We start from the raw sequence: 22,130 nt of genomic DNA, 5'->3' as shown, positions 1-22,130 counted from the left end.
TTTTCAATAATGTTACGAGATTTTTTTTACTGTTTGTGCAGGATAAAAGATCTTTGTCATATAGAAGCACCACAGCACTAGATACAGTGTTTAGAATCGGTGTGAGAAATGGCACAAGAAAAAACAAATCCAAAAAAAGGTAAATAGACAACTTTTCATTACCGAAATGTTACTGTTAAAAATGTTTTCTTCTTTTTATTTTTGTTTGTTTGTAAATAAGATAATTGAATTGAAATTTAATTCAATTACCATTCATCTACGATTACTCTATGTTTCCCATAAAAAAAAGGTGGCGAGCAGAAGAGGGAGAAAATAGTTGTTGCCGCCATTGATTTTGGGTCGACCTACTCTGGGTACGCCTTTTCGTTTCGCGATGATTTCCAAACAAATCCTTTGAAGATCCACACCAACCACTGGTCATCTGCACAGTCTGGTGGAATATCATACAAAGCACCGACAACTGTTTTGTTAAAACCTGACCAGACGTTTCACAGCTTTGGTTATGACGCGGAAGATAAATATGCAGAGCTGTCTGAAGCAGAAGAACACCAAGAGTGGTACTACTTCAGTCGCTTCAAGATGAAACTTATGAATGCACTGGTATTGCAATTACTTTAAAAGATCCTCCTAATAATATCAATAAGGCTTTGGTTTTAAGTTTATGCTATTTTTTTTTTTTGTTAAATTGTCTAATTTCCTCTGTTTGTTATTAGGACATATCTAAAGATCAAACAGGAAGTGATCATCTATTTTCTAAACTAGAGCGAGATATGGAGATTGACGACATAGATGGTAAAAAGATGCCCTTTATGACCATCATAGCACACGCCATTCGATATCTTAAAGAACATTTATTGCGCCAGTTATACGATAAGAACATTCTAGAAGCAGTGACAGCTGACGGTATTTTTTGGGTATTGACAGTTCCCGCTATTTGGACTGACTCTGCTAAACAGTTCACAAGAGAAGCGGCAAAAGAGGTATACATCTTCACTAAGTCACATTATTTATTTTTCCTTGATTTTGCAGTTAAAATTAAAGCAACGTATCAAACGAAAAATATATGGTGTTTAATAGTCTATTCGGTCAATCGATCTTAAGTTGTTTTAATTGTGATTTAGACAGTACAAAAAAAGACGCACTGAATACTAAAGATTCAAATCAAATTATACTGTCCTAAGCATTTAATAAGTGAGCATTGATTCCATTGATATGATTAAACACGTATTTCGTCAAAGGCATTCAACAGTATTAGTTTACGTTAATGATATTTGGTGTAAATTATCATTTTCAATAAAAATAATTTAAAAAAAATACGATAGGAAAAAAATAATGTTTTAAAAACAAGTAAATAATGACATTCAAAATAAATATATCGACAAAAATTTACAAAATATTGCGTTATTTAGGCCGGAATTCACGACGATCAGCTAATGCTTGCATATGAACCGGAAGCTGCCGCCCTGTACTGCCGCCTACTTCCGATTGATAGATTTGAGAGTGGGGGAGAACACCAGGAGCTGGTGCTTAAAACGTTTGAACGAGGGAAGAAATTCATGGTCATCGACCTAGGGGGTGAGTCATTGACTTTACTTTCATATATAACGTGTCTTGGTGACCACTGATTATCAAGAAAGATAATAACATTTCGGGTCTTTTGTTAAGGACCAATTCATTCGCAAACAATTTTATTTCTTTAAATTCGGAAGCATTGTATAAAGTATTATTAACATTATAGTAACTAAAGTAGTGAATTTTGTGAATATCAATCTAAATTTCAACACAGGCTTTATTCCATTTTAAGAGAGATTTTTTAAAGACAAACATTAGTAATTAAGCATTTAAGTTGTCACTACCTACATAAGTAGGAAAATGCTTGCTATAAAACTGTTTAAATAATTTATTTTCATCTTATCTAAATTCAATAGTATCTGATTGGATTGCAGAATTTCCATTTTTCATCAAATAGCAGACCCCCTTAACAACTAAACAAAAAAAAAGTTTACTGAAATCAGTTTACAATGTATCAATGTACTTGAATCATCCATTTTTGAGGTAGTTGGAATAGTATCAGGAAACCGATTTGTGCTAAAATGTCAAATCTTGGTGATTGCTGTTAAATATCGTTCTACCTTTGAACATATAATGCCACTAAAGGTATTTAGAAATCTTCCTATTTTTGTCAAAACAATGGCAAATGTTTCACATGCTTCCTAGTTGAATGTTGACAAGTCATATCTAAGGTATGGTCACAGTTGAAAAATGTTAGTTTTATAGTAAAGGTAACTTTTCTCTTGATTTTTGATGAACATCAACATGTATGTTATAGTCGGTGTCATTTTAAAAATGTAACACTATATAAATAGTGCCTGTTTGGGAGGGTAACAGTTGAAATTGACACCCCGAGAAAACCATTGTCAACCGACGCGAAGCGGAGGTTGACAATGGTTTTCGAGTAAATCAACTGTTACCCACCCAAACAGGCACTATTTATTTTGTTATACTGAATGTCTTAATTTTACAGAAAACTTAACTGCTTTTACATAGGAATAACGTGAATTATACATTATACGGCGAACCGTGCGCGCATAATTTTCGCGCATGTAACAATTTGTAATGTTACCCGTTGCTAAGTGCGTTGCTAACGCTGAGGGTAATAGAACGGATAATGAACTGCGTCTAAACCAATCAGATTTCAGTATTTAACATGAAAGTATTACAAAAGATACTGCTGCTAAATATTCTATAGCGATATTTTTTTTTCAAAATTAACGTGTGTCATTACCATTGAATAATTGCAGTATCTTACTTATAAGACAATTATTGGTTAAAACATGTTAATGTGACTAAAAATCAATACTAATCACTTAGAAAACACAATGCTAGTTGTGAATCTTATTATCTTGAATCAGCTTATAAGGAAAAAGATGAAAAAAAAATCAGCTACAAAGGAACCATTGCTATCATATATTACAGTTAGTATATTTCAGATTTGCTTTCGGACGGTCAAAAATGCATTATGGGCACACTAAGAATGCGGTTAATGCTGACAAGCTTTCATGAATGTATTTGGTCGCTATATAATTTTGGATAGATTTTTAAATCGGGTTCCTATGCCGGTAAATATAGTTGTGATTGGTTGCTTTTTTATTGTAAAATTAAAACTGCATGCCTTTTAAGTACATGAACAAAAGAAATAATATTTTTATGTATTGTCACAATATCCAATTTACAAAACATCTTGCACAGATATAGTAATTTGTCCTACTTTACATACATATCAAACAAGCGTGCAGCTAACACAGAAGAGGGTACGGCGCCTTCCTGGTGCTGTGTTCCCGGGCACTCTTTCTTAAATAGTAAACAACGATTTATTTTGTGCATTAAATAACACCAAAGCTCCAAATTGATCGTGGGTTGAGATATTTCAATTGAAATGTTCGTAATGTACCCTCTACATTCAAATTCAATGAGTGTTTTTGCAAATATGTAAGCTTTCATTTCCTAACACTTCACCTCTTAATAAATGTTTACATGGACTGAGCATTTCCTAATGTATATGGGTTTTATCGTCACTGTTTTTTTTAGTAATCCTGTTTGAGTTTTAATATTCATAAAATACCCAAATCACGATTAATGTAATTGAAATCAATTCACCTGTTTACTTATATACGTATTATCTAAACTTATTCAAAACATCTTGTAGATGCATTGGTAAGCTCTTTTAATTCAAATATTTGATTAAAAACACGTATATATTATAATTTATGTGTGCATTTCCATTGGTGTTTTTCTCATACTATTGCCGTTGAGAATCACTTATGGACATAAAAATCATTACTTGATCAAAACTTAAGATGCGGGGAACCTCACACACTTGGATTATCTGACATCCGAATTTTCAACAGCTCTAGTAACTATGCTGACATTTAGATGAATTGAAAAATGGTCGCTCTTTCTCTTTAACGCAGTGATAGACATTGGCGATAATTTAAATACATGTACAATTATTCACTTCATATTGATAATTAAGGAGAAATTCAGATGAATATATAAACAGTGAAATGCAGTTTTTATTGGTGTTTCAGATAGGTTATTGCAGGAGAAATATACACTAACAAACTAACACGGAATTCGCATTCTTTTACATATGCTCGCTATCTTTCCATGTGGCTGTTTGTTGTAAGGTTTCTTGGCACTTGATTCTAAAACGTTGATTTACATAAATGCTTTGTTAGATTAATCAAAATTATTCACCTAAAAGAAAAATGATGGCTTTTAACATCATTCATTGTCAAGATGTTAATGAGAAAAGAATTTGGTTCTGAAAACCTAGAATGTTCCATTATTTAAATAAAAAGGTATACGCCAACAGTTATTAAAAAAAACTTCTTGATAAAATTTGCTATTTGTCAGTTTATGGAACAAGTGTTTTCTGCTTTCTAGTAATAGTTTTTATCAATAACCAAAAAGCCTGAAAAGAATTTTAAAATTTGCTTAATGTATAGATATAGGTTTTAAAAGAAATATGCAGTCTTCTGTTATTCAAATGTCTTTTGCTTCAACTTAAAATCTATTTTATTTTAACGAGAAAAATAAGGTCAAATTATTTGAAAATTAAATGTCGATGTAACGTCTGAGGTTGTACAAAAAGCCTTTTGACACGACTTGTGAAACCCGTGAATTGTATGTCGTGTGACTTCATACGAGGAAAAACCCTAGCTAAAAAATGTTGACAAACTTATTGTCTAGTCAGATGTGAGTTATTTATCATTATTCGGAATCTGTTTTAAAATATGCTAGCATCAGACAGAGGTACTTGAAGCGTAGTTGTCTATGCATGAGTCTATTTGCTATAATCATACATTATCATCTTTATATCTGCATATTAGGATGACCTGTTATTTGGATGACAAAATTTAGCACCTAAAAGTTGTGCACCTATAAATTACAAGATACCAGAACGACCTTACAAGTCGATTTAAATATCTAACAAGCTAAGATTACAAAAAACCTGACCAATCAACATTTTAGTATCTGATTTAGTAACATACGTATTCTTCAACCAAATAATTGTTTTCCAAGGAAAGCTTAAAATTGAATCCTAATGATAATATTGCCAGATTATATTTAACAACTTGTTTAAAAATACCTATCAATTGAGAATTCATCTTCCTGTGTCTTCGATAAACTGAAAAACGCGACTTGTCTACGCTATTTTTTGACAACTCTCGTAATTATGCAAAAACATAATTGTTTTCTGAGGAAACTTTAAAATTGAATCCTAATGAGAATACCGCCAGGTTATATTTAACGGCTTCTGTTAAATACCTATCAACTACCGAGTCGGAATCAACCATTAGTATGGCTACTGTCCCATGTATTTTACTGGTGTTGATATGAAAAAAGTTGTAATAATACTACCTGTATTTTTTAAATTATGAACATACATGTTTATCTACATTTTGCAGTGTCTTTGTCAAAAACACAAGAATTAGGTCGTGGCTGGACTTATGCCTGTAGAATAACACGAAGTGTCGGAATTTTTTTCATGTGCACTACACGAAGAATTATACAAATAATCGTACCTTTTCATTTTTGTCTTTGAAGCAGCTTTTGATTGTTTGTTGCGAAGCTTATACCATCGCGTATTTTCATACCTCGAATAAAGCGTAGAAAATATTAATGTTTGTCAAGTTCTTTAGCTCACCGGTGAAATACGTAATATATATTTTTAGCCTCCGTAATTGGCAAAATTCATTAAATTTGTTAACTGTCGGAGTTGAAAACTTTTATTGCAGAGTTTTATTTCAGGAGGAACAGTCGACGTCAGCGTTCAAGAAACTACTGATACAGGAAAAATGAAGTTCATTTACGATGTTTGCGGGGGTCGGTGGGGTGGCACCAGAGTTGATGAGGAATTTACCCAATTTCTTATCAAACTTGTTGGAGCAGATGTGTTTACTGAGTTCAAGGATGAGAGTAGGTCTGAATACCTGGAGCTGATGCGAATCCTAGAGATCAAGAAAAAGCAAATTGATTACAACTCTCAAAATAAGATTCCTGTTAGGATGCCTACTGCTTTGTTTGAGATCTTAGAAGAACACACCGGATGCGACATTTCAGAGATCATTGTCAATTCTCCCTTTGCAAACTCAATATTTAGCTTGCAGGATAAAATAAGCTTTGATGCAAGTTTGTTCAGATCCTTTTTTAGAAATTCAATACAAGATATAATATTTCATCTACGAAGTGTATTGGAAGACCCAGTTTGTAAAGATTTGCTGGGAATAGTTGTTGTTGGAGGTTATGCAGATAGTCGTCTAATAATAGCCAGCATTAAAGACACTTCGTCGCATGAGAACCATATTGTTCTATCACCAAAAAGTTAATTTTGAGAAAATTGAACTCAAAGTTTGAGACCCTATATCTTTTAATGCATATGTCCAATTGAATTAAAACTTTAACATTTATATTTGTAAGAGTTATTTCGGTTAAAATAGACACTGTAGTTGGCTGTAAGGGTTCCAAAAATATCAAATTCGACGTTGTTCATTTGGAGATAGAACACTGTTACATAACCTTTTTGCATATCTATTGATAGTTATATTGTATTTGGAAATAGCACAAATTGGTTTTATGTATTATATCAAAATAAAAAATACATTTGGAGATACACCATATTATATGAAAATAAAAAGTGACTAATTAATAAATAATACTTTTATTTTTAAGAAACCAATATATTTTCATAACTGGAGAATGGTATGCAGTTAGGTTATATAGCTTAGTTTTCTATTTTTTATTTAAAGTCGGGGGGGGGGGGGATAAAATGGATGCAAAAATAATTGAAAAAGAACCACAACAATGTTTTGTTCTACTTTAATAGTAATGCTCAGAACAATGAGTTACTTTTCTCAACATTAAACATAAGTTTGAACATCTAAATGATGCAAAATTGCAAAACTCAAAATGCTAGAAATTCAAAAATGCAACATTTTATCATAACTAATTTCTACGTAGGAACAATTCAATGTTTTTCTGCTTGAAATATAAGTAGGTAGTTATTACTTCCTTTTCAAATGGCAAAATACCTCAAAGAATTCACGGTCTTGAAGGGGCATGAATCTTAACATAGATTCGAAATCATGTTTCTTTTTTTTGGTAAGAACAGGAGACTTTGAGATATTCTTTGGGAAAGGAAGATAAATGTTAGGACATGGGTCCTTGCTTCTCGTAGTTTGACTTCTTATGGAAACATCTGTAAACTCTATGTCTGCAAAGGACATTTTGAACTGCACATGAAAAGGCTTCCCTGATACATACTGGATATGCTTTACTTTTGAGTATGGCACGTTACTAAATTTCAAAGTTGATGAAACTCTCTGAAAATTGTAGAAGTGGGATTTTTGTAATTGTATGACCTTTGAGTGCTTAGGCCTGATATTTCTTAAAACTCGTAGCAAAGAAACAGGACTGTAAATTTCAGATATTCGGAGGCCTTTTTCCAGGTGACTGTGAATGTTGTCAACTTCCTGGATGGAAGAGTGTCCAGGTGTACAGAACTTTTGAGCTATCTTATTTATGCTAGGGTTTTGGGACATAAAGGTCTTTAAGGCTAGAGACATCACAGAATTACGATTCTGTGGGACACAGGAATCAGACCACAGAATTATCGAGATGACTTGTGGATGGTCCTTCAAGACAGCACTAAGGATAACTTGGAGGGCACTTGCAATTTCATTTGCGCCTCTACCGGCAATGCATTCTGCCCATATTGCATTATATGCTTTTTTATCTAATGAACAATGGGCAGTTAAATTGAAAACATTCAGTTTTCGCTTGTAGAAAAAATTAGAAACATTTGCTCTCGGACAAGTCAGGACATTTTGCAAATCAAAACAAAGGATGGCCTCTGTTTTGTTAGTTGATTTTCTGTCACTTTCTCGTTCTTCACGTGTTTCAGATTTATCTTTTTGATGCGCATCGAACTTTTCTTGCAATGTTCTTGTAACCTTGTTTGCATCTGTTTCCGCCTGATACTCCATACACTGATCACACCTATCTTTTTTTGGTACATGGAAGCCTAGGTTAAATTCTGTATTAAAGATATTGCGATACATGTGAGACTTCACAGGTACAACATCATTCTCAGCACACTTCTCAACGTATAGATTATACATTTTAGACAAATTAATATCCGAAGCAAGGTATTCCTTTGAAGAGGATGCTCTACAGTAATGAGATGGCATCCTAGGGAAGGACTCAATATGCTCTCTTATAAAAGTCCGTGCATCATCTGTAGTTCGTGATTTTGTGTGTTTACCTCTTTTGTCTGTGAACTCATTTCTAGCTGCCTTGTCATGAAACCACTCAATTCTTCTTTGACTTATGTCAATGGAACTTAAGTAAAATTCCTTACAAACTCTAACTTTTTCCTCCCCCTTTACAAAGAAGTATCTATATGAGTATTTGCGTCTCGATTTAGCAGCTGTAGTTCTCACACGTTCTTTCACCGTCCGCTCTGTTGTTTTGGCATAAAATGCATTCTTTCCATCATCTGATAAATTCCAAAACTTGGTGAATATAACATCCCTTTCCTCGGATGTAATGTTTAAGCTACATCGAAATTTACATTTTCCATTACAATCTTTTCTGTTCTTTATTTCTCTTTTTCGCTGGATATTTCCTTTTGAGTCCTTGTATTCTTTCCCTGATTGACGTTGTCTCTTTCTTATATTTTTTTTTCCATTGATCTTCGTTTCGTGTCCGCTTTCTGCTTTTTCTTGCACCTATATCCTCTCCTGAACTGCTATCACCAATTAGAGTATTTTCTTCAGTATCATCCCTAGTGGTGTCTTCTGACTGAACATTTTCTGAAAGGCTTTCTTCCTCAGTGGCTGTTGACGCCTCAAATTCTTCCTCAGTGGCTGTTGACGCCTCAAATGCATCCAAATTATTGGCCTCTCCATCTGATGAATCGCCATTCTCCTCATTTATGTTAAAGTCTGGATCGTTGGGATCTTCAATAAAGCTTTCTTCCTCAAGACTTTCAAATAAGTTTTCAGGCTCCTCGATGTTAAACGAATTGTTGTTGCTATCAATAGTACTTTCAATGTGACTATCAGAATTAAAATCTTTTGTTTGCTTATCTGGATTTGAATTCAAGTTGCTTAGAGATAATGTGGCATCAGAAGACAAAGCTATGACAGGGTCAACTTCGTAGGTCTGATTGCTTGAGTTGTCATTTTCACATAAGCGATCAAGCAACATCAAAGCTTCTTCAACATTCATATTTTGTAAATGTTAAATTGACAGTCACAAAAAACTGATGTAATCTCGCTTCCAAACAAATAATGGTTAACTGAAGCAGCTAGAGATAAAGAAAAGTACTGAAGATGTCTGCAATTTTCTTTTAGAATCCTTTTACACTGTGACACATTCAACTCTATTCCACACCCATCCAGAGTAATCAGATTCTGTTTTGATGCTACTGCAACAAATGTATATGGCGTTATATTTGTAAATGATAAGAATAGGTGGTCCAATTTTGTGCAGTTATGAATTTCAAGAAATTCACTGTCATGCAGAAGTTTGCAGCCTGTTAAGTCTAACACCTCTAGTTCTGGGGTCTTCCGAAGGAATGAGAGCGAAGTAATTGTACTGTCAGATAGATCCAACCAATATAAGTACCTACACCTCTCCAAGGAACCCTCAATAATTGTGTTTGGAATCTGGATTTCAAAATTGGAGCGTGGTAATAAAAATCTTCTGAAGCAGCTCGAATGTTGCAAAATTCTTTCAAGATCCGATGATTTTACAGCAAGTTCTATGTCAAATTCAAAGAAACGCCACAGTATTGAATTCTCTTCAATAAGTGAATGTAGCCGCTTACATGTTCTATTGACTACTTGGAGTAAAAATTGTAGATCAAATAATTTGAAAATAGACACTAATATGTTGTCTGGGAGTTCCGTCAACTTAAACCTATAACAGAAATACATAAATTTATTAAGTTATATCAGAAATTGTTTAAAAATCCCACATTTGCTTCAAATCAATTAAAATGAAAAAGCATCACAATATTGGTTTAATGTTCTAATTTCTAACAAAAGATAAATATGTTTAAAATCAGAATGTTCTATCTCCATTTGGAAGTTTGTTGCCTGTTAATACTGCTTTTTATTGATATTATGAACATTATGTGAATATTATTTAACGCTGATACTCCTCCTGTGTCATAATATTATAAGAATTATGATAAACAATGAAAAAAACATTAAAAATAATAGAATTATACTGACCCAATCTTGTTGTCGTCCATCTGCATTGAAAACACATAGCCACATGTGGTCAAGACACAATGCCATTGGTCAATGGACATAGAACATTTTGGTTCTGATCAATTTAAGGGTTTTGGAGATAGAACAGAAAAGAATTGTTTATACATTTGTATTTGATCATTTTCTCCATAACTTTGTATTGTGTTAAGAAAGAGCTGATTGTAAGGATAACAGTGATGTATAGAACTAATTTTTTTCAAAAATGGCACATAGAACATTATGGTTCTCAAGCGACGACTTTTCCTGGAAAACGAATTATCGTACCTATTGAAGCTGGTCTTGCTGTTGCCAAAGGCGCGGTTCTTTTTGGTCACGATCCAGATGTTATTTGCTCACGTGTGTGTCGCTATACATATGGAGATGATATTTGTTTACCATTCAATAAAGACAAACACCCATTTAGCAATTTAACCTTGATAAACAGCGAGCGATTTTGCAAAAACATTTTTCAGAACTTTTTTGAAAAGGGAGAAAAAGTCTTTCTTGGTCAGAAACGATCTTTTTCCTCTGATTATGACTTCCGTGACAAAAGGAGAGCTGATCAGCGGGAACAACCATTGACAATTAAAGTATATGTTTCAAATAGAAAAAATCCTGTGTTTATCTATGATGTGGGGTGTCGCACATTGGGCGAAATTATTGTTGTTTGCAAACACAATTCAAAACTTTGGCCTAAAACGTTTTTGTGTACGATAGAAATGGAAATAGCTGGAACTGAAATTCAAGTTACCGCAATCATCAGCAGTGGAGAAAAAGCAAAAGCAAAGTTTAACTTTTTGTGATTCCTCACTTTAATAAAACATGATTTTATGATTAATGAAGGCCGTCTGCATATTTGATTATTTTAAAATTACTTTAAAGAATGCCTGTTGAATACAAAGACATATTCAAAAGTACTGTTTTCTAAAAGCTTAAAATTAGATTATGTTTTTATTCACATACTCTGTAATGCATTCGAAGCTTGTTTGCCTCTCTTCAAAGGCATGAAAATAATATTAGTTATTTGTTTATAAGTACTTGTTTATAACTTCTTATTAATACTCAAGTTATTTGAGTCTGAGATCGTATGTATGTTATAAAAACGATATAAAGGTATGGCCTCATTGGTGTGACTGTTTATAGACAAACAAGTTGGTAACAAAGTTATAATTTGAGCGAAACAGAAAAAAAACCGTACGCGTACACTGTTAAATCTTGAAGAAATTATGGGTTAAGTTTTGTTCATATACACGCATTAGAAAATTTAATAACTTTGAAGAACGTTAGTACTGTGAATAATTCATTGCTCTTTCATTTATTTAAACATATGTTTTTGCAATAAGTTCAATAAAAAATATATCTGCGAATAAGAAGACTTTTGAAGAAAAAAAAACGATCCGGATTTATATTTGTGGTTTTCATAAATGACATCGCAGTTATTTTTGTTTAATTATTATCAAATGTATATGTTTTTTTCTTAAATTTGTCTTTGCTATTCGAAAGTTGTCATCCCTAAGTGAACATATTCATGAGTTCCTCGATTATATAAAAAGCTTGAAAAGACGAATACGCTTATCAATTAAGTTCATATTAAATTATCATTCCCATGAAACGACATAAAAATAATTATTCCATATTTTTAATCTTATTCTAATTTCAATTGAATAGCATTTAATTGCATTTAAAAGTTATATCCCTCTTTGATCATATTATGCATGCTGTTTTACAGGCGGAACAGTTGATATATCTGTACAAGAAACAACCAACGATGCCAAAATGAACACTATTTACAAGGTTTGCGGCGGAAGATGGGGTGGAACTAAAGTAGATGAAAGTTTTCTAAAATTATTACATCAGGTTATTGGATCAGAAAATATGAAACACTTTAAAAATGAAGGCAGGTCAGAATTCCTGGAATTTTTGCGAGGATTTGAGCTAAAGAAGAGGACGTTCAACAAAGATTCGATGAAAAGAGTTGTCCTGAAGATTCCTCCAGCTTTAGTGGATATTTTGTCAGAAAGAAGCGGCGAAGAATTTGAAGAAAAATTCAAAACATTAGAACGAAATAAAGCATTATCATTCAGTGGAGACAAGCTAAATATCGACAATTCCCTATTTGCATCTTTTTTCGAGAGTTCGATGAATGATATAATTTCTCACATTGAAGATATTTTCAATGCAGACATTTGCCGTGATTTGGTTGGGGTTGTCATGGTTGGTGGATTTTCGGAAAGTATGTTTGTTAATTCTGCCGTTAAAAAAGCTTTCCCGGGCAAAAAGTTTATCATTCCAATGGAAGCTGGTTTGGCTGTTGCCAAGGGGGCAGTTCTTTTTGGACACGATCCTAAAATCATTTTTTCCCGAACATGTCGATATACATACGGACACGAGACTGGGGTTCCATTCGATATTTCTATACATCCACTAGAAAAGAGAGAAATTATAGAAAGAAAAGTTTTCTGCATGGATATCTTTTCAAAGTTTTATACCATTGGCCAACAAGTATCGCTTGCTGAAGCAGTAGAAGAAACTACAACCTATTCGTTTGTCGATGAATATAGAAAGCATTTGCGCGATGAACTTATCAATGTAAATGTCTTCATTTCAAAAAAGGAAGCACCTATGTATGTTGATGAAAGTGGGTGTGAACTACTCGGAAAAATAATAATAGAATGTAAAAACGACGAAAGAAAATGGCCGGAAAGAATTTTTGTCAAAACAAGAATGGAAATTGCCGGAACAGAAATAAAAGTCACGGCTACTACTCATACTGGTGAAAGCGTGGATGCATCTTTTGAGTTCCTGTGATGTGATTTCGAACTTTTTAAAGTTATGTAATAGATAGATTTTTATTAAATAAATATAATATTGTTTTAAAACTTTATGACGTCAATCAATTGTCTTAGTTTAACTGGTGACTGAATTTAAACCTCTATTGTTCCCATGTACATCGTTATCATGCAAATTAATGAATGGAACTATAATTACCAGTTATTATGAAAAACATTGTGTGTAAATCAATTGTTACGTAAGCAATGCTATGTTACGGATTGTATAAAGTAGCTGGTATTCTGTAATCATGTAAAAATTTACAATAAAGGATATTTATTAGGTGTAATCGACTAATCATAATTATATTTATTCCATGTTAAATTTATGTGTCAAAATTTAAGTGAAGATTGGTTATTTACTTTCATAAATCTAAATTATTTATTACAAATGACTAAAATAATTGTCAAAGCATCGACAATTTTATTTGGTTAATTTGATTATCATATTAATGTTTTATGTGAATTATTTATATCTTTAAAGTAACCATTATAATTGGTGTATTTGGAAATATGCATTGCATCTATCATTATAAATAAAAATTGTTTTTATCAGAGTGTCTCAATTAAGAACTCGATCAGCTCATTGCTCCATCCGGGCATTTTTGTGACATTATGGAATACCTACAATTAAGAAATTTGGATAATAATAAGCAGATGTCGTGTCGATTTAAGAAATAAAGTACAAGTTATCATGAATGTTGCAGAATAACCTCCGAGGTTGAGAAATGCTGTTTTGAAATATAAAAGTCGAGACGTTAGCCTGCAACATTCACGAAAACAAGAACTTTATTTCTATTCTACTAACAGCCCAGTATTTCTAAAGATCGTTTCTCCTATAGAGAGACGATCTAGGTCATTTTGACGGCTGTTCCGTGTAACCCCAGCGGTTATATTAGTAATATTTACGTGTGTATCGATCAAAGGAATCACATGCGGACGACAGAATTTTTTCTTGGGCTTTTTAATACTCTTCAATTATTTATAAAATATCTTTAAGTTATATTCCTAATATTTTAAGTTAATACGATTATTACTACTACACGTTATATATTTTATGTGAAAACACGCAGTTAAAATGTGCTAGGGAGGTCCTAGGAACAGCCACATTGATATCTTTAAAATAAACATTTGAGGCAATACACATCGTTTTGACTGGAACTAACACGTAAAATTGACATGGTTTTAAAACTTTTTGCGGTTTGAAGTTGTACTTTCATGATCAGTACGAGACAAATAGGTATTTCTGATCTGATAATTTACTGATGACGTGCGTGGTATATTGGAGAATAATGTCCGCGGCATCTCTTTGATCTCGGCAATGACTGTAGTAGAATTACCTATAATGTCATTTTTTGTGTTGTATATTACCAAATACCTCACGGATAATGACCAAAGGCAATGATCTAAGTGACCAACGAATCCTTCTGTTATGGAAAAATATAGCAAGCGTCTTCCAAAATATTGTCACGTTTATGCCATGTTTACATTGATTTTTCACTCTGCAATTTAACCTAGTATTAATTTATTTGTGTTTTTTTTAAACTTACGATATTGATAAGGACATTTTTCACATGGTTGGTAAAAACAAGCTGAAACTTTTATAGCTATTATCGGATCTTAATTGCTTTTCATGTCAAAGAGGATCGTTCCAAGTATATTGTTTGCCTTGAACGTGGTTCTTAGATGGCACTATGGTGCTCTTTGCCCACTTTTCCTACATTTGATCGTATAAAGTAAAATGAGATACATATTCTTCTCTATTAAAAACGGTGATAAAGCAAAAAGTATCAGAAGTTTCTCATAAAGGGATGTCCTACAATTTTGTAAGAGCTTATAAAAAAAAATAGATCTATTATATCATAATAAAAATATTATTTACTTTAGCGTCTACAAAATTAATTATAATACCAAGACCTATAGACAAAATACGACTGATAAATTCTATATAGACGAAAACCTTACTTATTAAAAAATTATCTTCCTTGAGTTACGTTTTTACACAACATACGCAAACTAGAGAGAGATATACACCAAGTGAAGAAAAGAAAAAAAGATTTCAATGCACACAGTATTATTAATTTATTTTAAAATCAGCTCTGTGTAAACTTATTCATCAAAGTAAATGATAACATTAAATTGAAAACAATATATACATATAATTCATATGTGGATAATGTACGAATAATTTTTAGTTCTTTAGACAATCGGAAGTTAGTGTAATGTTCTACTTGTATGAATCTCTTTAGCTAAATTGAACTTTAAAAAAGTCATTTAGAGACCCGTAGATATTCATCATTGTTTTTATCAGTATTTAGAAGTTTATAGTATAGAATTTCAATTTTCATTGATAAAATATAATTTATTTAATAAAACGTCGTTAGACGTAATTCAACGAAGCTCACGCGCCACATTAAAGCATACACCCTTTTTACAGTTGCAATGGAGTCTTTACCTTAACTCCATGTTACCTTAACTGTGGAATTTAAGTACAATATAATAATAAAAAGGACTAAAAGAAAGAAAACTTACTTTCATACAGTAAGCGGACAAAATTTTAGACAAGAACATTTCACCCGCAGAAAGTATGACGTGTTAAACCAAGTGTACAACGCTATTTCTATCCTTAACCAACAATATCATAAGGAATCATGTGATACGTAAATATATAAAGACATGGTCATGTGACTGATAAATGACGGTGATTATTTGTGATTATCGTAGATTGCAATGGTTGGTAAGTGTTGATGGATGTGCACCTTTCAGTGAAATTACGGCTAGTTTTAATGAAATAAAAATATTGCAGTTTCTAAGAAGATCTTATAAAATAAACTATAAAAACTTGAATTTTTGAAAGGGTTTAAAAGAAAAAAAAATTATCTGTCGCGCTGTCAGGAGAATAGATGATGAACTGTTAACTTTCAGATGCAATTTTTGTTGTTGAGAAAAGCGGAGCGAAAGATAGACTTTGTTCCAAATCAAAATAGAGGCATATTTAGTGTTATGGCATGGCGGTGTCTTGGTTTTGGTTGAGTCGAAACTTTATCGAGAGTTAACGGCAATATCAACGCTCAAATATTGAGATTTAGACAATAATTTCTGTCCTGTCCTTGTCCGTCATTTTCCTCCTGGAGATTTAAACATTTCTTAATGCCCCATTATATAGGATGCGGGTTGTCCAAAAAAATCATCGTTAGTAACCACATTAAAAATATGAGTTGGCTGGCTCAATCATCCGCTGTAACTTATTGAAAATATTTGGCCGAACATGATCGGTACCAGCAAACACTAGATTTTTGACAAGACGTAGCTTAAAATTATGTACGAAGCCTCCACAAGAGTCTATTCCCCGTCGAATTTTTCAAATAGTTTGCCTAAAGAGACACTTGACTAAATACAAAGGTATAGTTTAATGAATTTTATTCAGTTTGCTAAAACAGGTACCGATTTTTTTTTTGAGTTATCTTCCTTATGTCCGTTGCGCCACGCTATTTTTTTTTTTATAATACTTGCCTAATATATTTTTGGAAATGGAGGGAGTAGCAGAAGGCTTTTACGGTCAATTAGTGAATTTGCAATATATATCCATCTCCGAACATATTTTTGTAACCGTGCGTAATAATTACTTCAATACGTTATTTAATAAGTTTGAGTATTGACTTTGTCAGAGATCTCCATGTTTGTGATATTGTTTATTTGTGCAAGTTTTTTTTATTCATCATTAATAAATGCAATATTTCGTCAATGACTATTTAGTTGTTTTAGGGTGAACAATTTACAAGATGCAGTTCATAGATGGAACAAAAGATTTGAGTTTATCAGTGGAATAGGCTTTATTGGTCATTGTTAAGATCAATGTATGGGCATAAAGTATTATTATTTACAAATTCTTATAAAACGTTTTGCGCTGATAACCAATAGATCTAGATGTATATGTCCTATTTCTTTATTCCAAATTCTAATCATAAAAGAGCTTGATCTGAAAAACTCTAATATTGTTGCGTTCGTATCCTTAGATTTAAAGAATATAAAGCACAAGGTTTTCTAAATACTAGAATGTAAAACAAATATTAGTCGTCGTAGAAATTGACAATTGTTTTAACTAACACATTTATTCCATGCTACTTCTTGTAATAGAACCTTAAGTGACTCTGTTTTATTTAGGCAATAGTGTTCGATCAAACATGACATAAAAATGACTAAACATTGTTCTATTTTGCGGGCTTGGATTTCATGCCAGCTGGTTTAATAAGATTGTGTCAATTTACGGATATCATTTAAATATTTTCTGTAGTATCAAACAAATGTAGATGGCAAACATTAACAATGAATTAGATTTTATCGGTTATTAACAGACCCTCATTGTCAATTTTTTAAAATAAACCACAGTGTTTTAAATTTATACCTTTAATATTGTCTCAACTCTGGAGTCTTTTTCTTGTTGATGAATCAAGATAAACTCAACCTTGTTAGCAATACGCTTTTTATTTTACTTTAGTTATATAAACTGAATGCATCAACCTTTAACGTATTTTTGATATAACCCTGATATGCATTTCAGATGTCTGAATTCAACAGACGATTATTCTTATCACGATGCAAATCGTTAAAATATAAAGAAAGTAGAACAAAAGTTCTAAGTTAAAATTGTTCTATATGTGAATTTTAACATAGTACTAATGCCAAGTTTTAAAATCAAATTTATATGAAATTTGTATCAATGTTCACAAACAACGATTAAAGGTAGAAATCTGAATTTTCATAAATGATTCATATTCCTTTTCAATATGAAAACTAGATCGAGTCATGTTTTGGTGTTAATCAGAATTTAATGAAATTTATAATATTCGTCCCGAGTTTTTGCTTCCACCACTTTTTGCTTGACATTTCAATAATAGTAAATACCTTTATGCTTAAACTACGTTCATCCACTAATATAAAAAATGTCAAGATTATCTGTCTCTACCCCTTCAAGTTTCAATACACATCCCAAAATTGAAAGTCTACGGAGATTTTGCATTGCATCAGTCATTAATAAGCCCGGATGATAGCGTTAAAAAATTGTGCGAGGTATCCCGAGTACTTCCGAATGGAGAAAAGATGTAAACATTTCTCATTATAAATCTCCGTAAGAAAATTGTTTTCGTTCCTGTGAAATTTTATGAGTGAAAAGGAATAATTGTTCAATGAAGATGTTTTGGATATAATCCCTTTCATCGATTTCAATTGTATTTCTTTCACAGGCATGTGTATTTTTATTGAAAATTATCAAAACTTGATCGAAGCAATAACTTGGGACAGGCTTAGACAAGTTTCTGCTATTTTTCAAATTTTTCAAATTTGTTTGAATAGTGTTTCTTAATTCGTTTATTAGAAATAACAGTCCATCGCAAAATTCCCATTTGAGAATCTAACAAAGCATTGAGAGAAAGACTTCCTCGTTAATTCATGAATTCCAGTCTAATAGTTTAGGTCCCTTTCTTGTCTTTTAAACGAGCGACAATTTCAGTTCTAGCAAACTCAAGTGCAACAGTACATTCATATTGAACCGGAAATCCATTTTCTGGGGCTTCAATTTCGATTGTTCCGTGTTCCATGCACCCCTTGTCGGTGACATACATGTACCTAACATCGTTTTCCTTCGGTATAAACATAACGCAACGTATTGGACGGAATCGCTTATGATTTCTGTTTTCATCTTCAAATGACTCTTTCAAGTCGTATGAAGAAACGTCTCCTAGTTTCACGAGATCTCCATTGTAAAGGGCTCTAAAGCATTGTTTACACCACGTTTCTCCTTCTTGAACAACTTTTTTATTTTCATCATCTCTTTTAATAAACAGTCTTATCGTTTGAATACCATAAGAATAAGTCCATTCGTGATAATACAGATATAATCAAACATAAACAGAAAGGATATATTTTTAAGTAATAAATTCTAGTCTGATGGTTTTGGTCCCTTTTTCGTCTTTTAAACTAGCAATAATTTCGGTTCCAGTAAACTCAAGTTCAACGGTACATTTATAATGGACGGAAATCAGTCTTCTGGGACGTCAATGTCAATTGTTCCGTGTTCCTTGCATCCTTCGTCGGTGACATATCTTACATCTCTCTCCTTTGATGAAAAGAGAACGCACCGTATTGGTTTAAATCGCTTATGATTTCTGTTTTCATCTTCAAACGACTCTTAACGAAACGAAAATTATATGAAGACACGTCTCCTAGTTTCACAAGATCTCCAGCTTTGTAAAGGGCTCTAAAGTTGTGTTTACATCACGTTTTTCCTTCTTGAATAAGCTTTTTCGTTTCATCATCTTTACCATCAATAAACGGTCTCATCGTTTGAATACCATAAAATAAGGACAAACTCTTGCCTTAATGATATCATTCTCATGTCCATACAACACTGCACCACTGACTACTGCTAACGACGAATCGAACGGAACGTACACAGGTATGTCTCTGACGTATTTCCGGATCTCAGAGAAAACAGCAGGAGACTGAGCTAAACACACAACCAACACACAGTCGATATCGCCATGTTTTGAGAGAATAAATTACGTTGGAGTTCCTCAAAAACATTTTTAGCAATCGGGATAAACAAGTTTTCTAACAAAAATGAAGATGGGACGAATAATTTCCTGCGACCTTTAACCTGCACGGCATTTATTTCCATTGTTTTAAACCGGTCTTGTATAGAATACTCCCAAAGGTTTTCTGCCATTGATTTTAGAGATGAAGGAATCTGAAAGCATATCTGTTTGTCAGTGCTAGGGTCTATTAAACGTTTTTTGTTTTCAAAATTTTCAATCAGCAACATATAGTCAGATCGATGTTCTGTTTAAAATTTCTTTAACATTTCTTTTCCAAACACGTCCTCCAGCCACTGTGTAAATTTTTCTTTGATTTAGACTCCGCCAAATGCGCCTCCACAAGCTCTTTCTACGATTTGAATTTCTTTCTCACCTTTGATCGCAATGACACTTATATCCGTTGTGCTCTCTGATTCTAATTCTCTAATTCGGTTATTATTTACATTTGAATTCAAAAGCAATTGTCTGTCCGTCCTTCATTCTGTCTGTGTGTAATACTTTCGTTTCCGGGTTATATCTTAAGGTGGTGTCGGACACGCGATATTCATGAAAATTAAAATTAAAGGACATTAGTATCAATATTTATGTACGTTCATTATTTCAGAATTAAAAAAAATATTTTGATTATATTATAATTTTATTCACATGTATATCGCTAGGTGTCCCATAGCACCTCATAATATCATCCGGAAACGAAGTGTTACACATTGACAGAATGATAGATGACAGGCAGTCAGATCGACGGACATACCCAAATTCATTATTCCCCACTTTCAGTGAAATTTAGATCAATCTTTATTTTAATAGTGATTTTGTTCCAATAGTGGTTACAAAGCGCTATTCATAGTAAAATTCATTCCGAACTGCTATTTAAAAAATAGTTCAATAGTGGTTGTATTTCAAAAGTGGTTTACAAAGTGATTCTTATAATGACCTCATGACAGAGCAGTTTCATTTTGATCTTCGTAAAGAAGTACCAATCTCGGTGCTGCCCATTCTCGACAAGACTTGAATATTCTTCCTCTGCCGTGTATCCAAACGATTTAAAGGTTTTGTCAGGATTTATTTTTTGCTAATTACTAAACAGAAGTATGGCAATAGAAGAAATGGATGGTAAAAAGAAGCCGTTTATGACCAATTCAACGCAGGGCATTCGATATCAAATAACATTTATTGAGCCGGTTAAACGACAAAAAGCATCCTAGAAGCAATGAGCGTTGACGGCATTTTTATGGGTATTGACAGTTCCCATCATTTGGCCAGACTCTGCAAATGAAAAATGACAATAACAAACCGTCAAACATCTCAAAAATGCATAAGACGGAATACAAATTCAAAGCTGAGGACCACTAAAAATATAGTGGTAGGATCTGGTTCCTAGGAAATGTGAGCATCCTCTGCTGACCGGACGCACCCGCCTTGTGGTCCTTGACACAACTGGGCAAGTCATAATCGAGGTAAATGTCAAATTCTTGGAAATGTCATAATAGGGAAAAACGAAACGTTGATGATTTGGTTTGTTTGTGATCGTCAAAATGAAAATCTTGAGCAAACACGAACCTCCTTTACAGTGGAGGTAGGATCAGGTGCCTAGGAGAAGTGCACATCCTTTGCTGACTGGTCACACCCGCCGTTTACAATAGAAGCGGCAAGATAGATATAATGTCTTTGTGCATCATTTCACACATTTAGATTTTGATTGACCTTACCTTAAAATGTGTTTCTTACAGCTATTAAATAAGTGCATCGTTTGTCATTTATCCAAATCAAGTGGTAGATAGTTTAAGTGCATAAGCAGAATAAATTATTATACCAGCTTCAATTGCTGACTTTAGTAATTTAATTTACCTTTCAATAGTACTAGTTTTTGAAAAATAAACATAATTTTTGGAGTGCATAAACCAGAAGCTGCTGCCATGTACTGTCGCCTACTCCCGATTGATAGATTTGAAAGTGGGGGATAACACCAGATGCTGGTGCCTTTAACGTTTGAACGAGGGAAAAAATTCATAGTCATTGGACCGTAAATTCCAAACCGATTCGGTGTGTTATCACAGACAAATACAATGACAAATGTGTTTAAAAACTCATAAGAATTTAATGTTGTTATTATACCCCCCATTCAAATAAATGATTCCGTTTCATCGATATAAGAGCACTTAATTCCGAAAGTAGACAAACACTTTTATTTTAACAATTGGACACATATATTCACTCTTTTGTCAAAGTCTTTAGAATATAAACATAATATCCTAATATATTGATCTTCGAGAACCTTACATTAATTTAAAGAAACATAAAAAAGAAATTGTCTTTAAGATTATCTGCTTCCGAAAATCTCAAATATTTGATATTTTCATATAAGCTCTAAACAAAATAATATAAAT

General features: G+C 32.8%; 2 protein-coding genes and 1 pseudogene across 2 annotated transcripts; 2 read left to right on the top strand and 1 right to left on the bottom strand.

The window, feature by feature from the left end:
- Positions 1 to 291: 291 nt before the first annotated feature.
- Positions 292 to 11,663, top strand: LOC128164815 (heat shock 70 kDa protein 12A-like). The gene is made up of 5 exons (XM_052828831.1): positions 292 to 600; positions 714 to 980; positions 1,410 to 1,575; positions 5,815 to 6,347; positions 10,580 to 11,663. Exons 1-5 carry the CDS (start codon positions 580 to 582, stop codon positions 11,123 to 11,125), a joined length of 1,533 nt encoding a protein of 510 aa, XP_052684791.1. The 5' UTR covers positions 292 to 579; the 3' UTR covers positions 11,126 to 11,663.
- On the top strand, positions 11,660 to 13,494 carry LOC128164816 (heat shock 70 kDa protein 12A-like). The gene has a single exon (XM_052828832.1). The coding sequence runs from the start codon at positions 12,099 to 12,101 to the stop codon at positions 13,128 to 13,130; it is 1,032 nt and encodes a 343-aa protein (XP_052684792.1). The 5' UTR covers positions 11,660 to 12,098; the 3' UTR covers positions 13,131 to 13,494.
- A 5,097-nt stretch (positions 13,495 to 18,591) lies between these two features.
- On the bottom strand, positions 18,592 to 20,739 carry LOC128166038 (heat shock 70 kDa protein 12A-like; annotated as a pseudogene).
- Positions 20,740 to 22,130: the final 1,391 nt, after the last annotated feature.

The sequence above is a fragment of the Crassostrea angulata genome, chromosome 10, assembly GCF_025612915.1.
Source record: "Crassostrea angulata isolate pt1a10 chromosome 10, ASM2561291v2, whole genome shotgun sequence".
Taxonomy (NCBI): domain Eukaryota; kingdom Metazoa; phylum Mollusca; class Bivalvia; order Ostreida; family Ostreidae; genus Magallana; species Magallana angulata.
This window is presented reverse-complemented; position numbering and strand designations above follow the sequence as displayed.

Bases quoted from the DNA above. Each gene is read 5' to 3' on its own strand.
- LOC128164815 (XM_052828831.1), top strand. From the start codon at position 580: ATGAAACTTATGAATGCACTG. The intron at 601-713 runs GTATTGCAATTA...GTTTGTTATTAG, and splicing joins TGAAACTTATGAATGCACTG to GACATATCTAAAGATCAAAC. The intron at 981-1,409 runs GTATACATCTTC...TGCGTTATTTAG, and splicing joins CAAGAGAAGCGGCAAAAGAG to GCCGGAATTCACGACGATCA.
- LOC128164816 (XM_052828832.1), top strand. From the start codon at position 12,099: ATGAACACTATTTACAAGGTTTGCGGCGGAAGATGGGGTGGAACTAAA.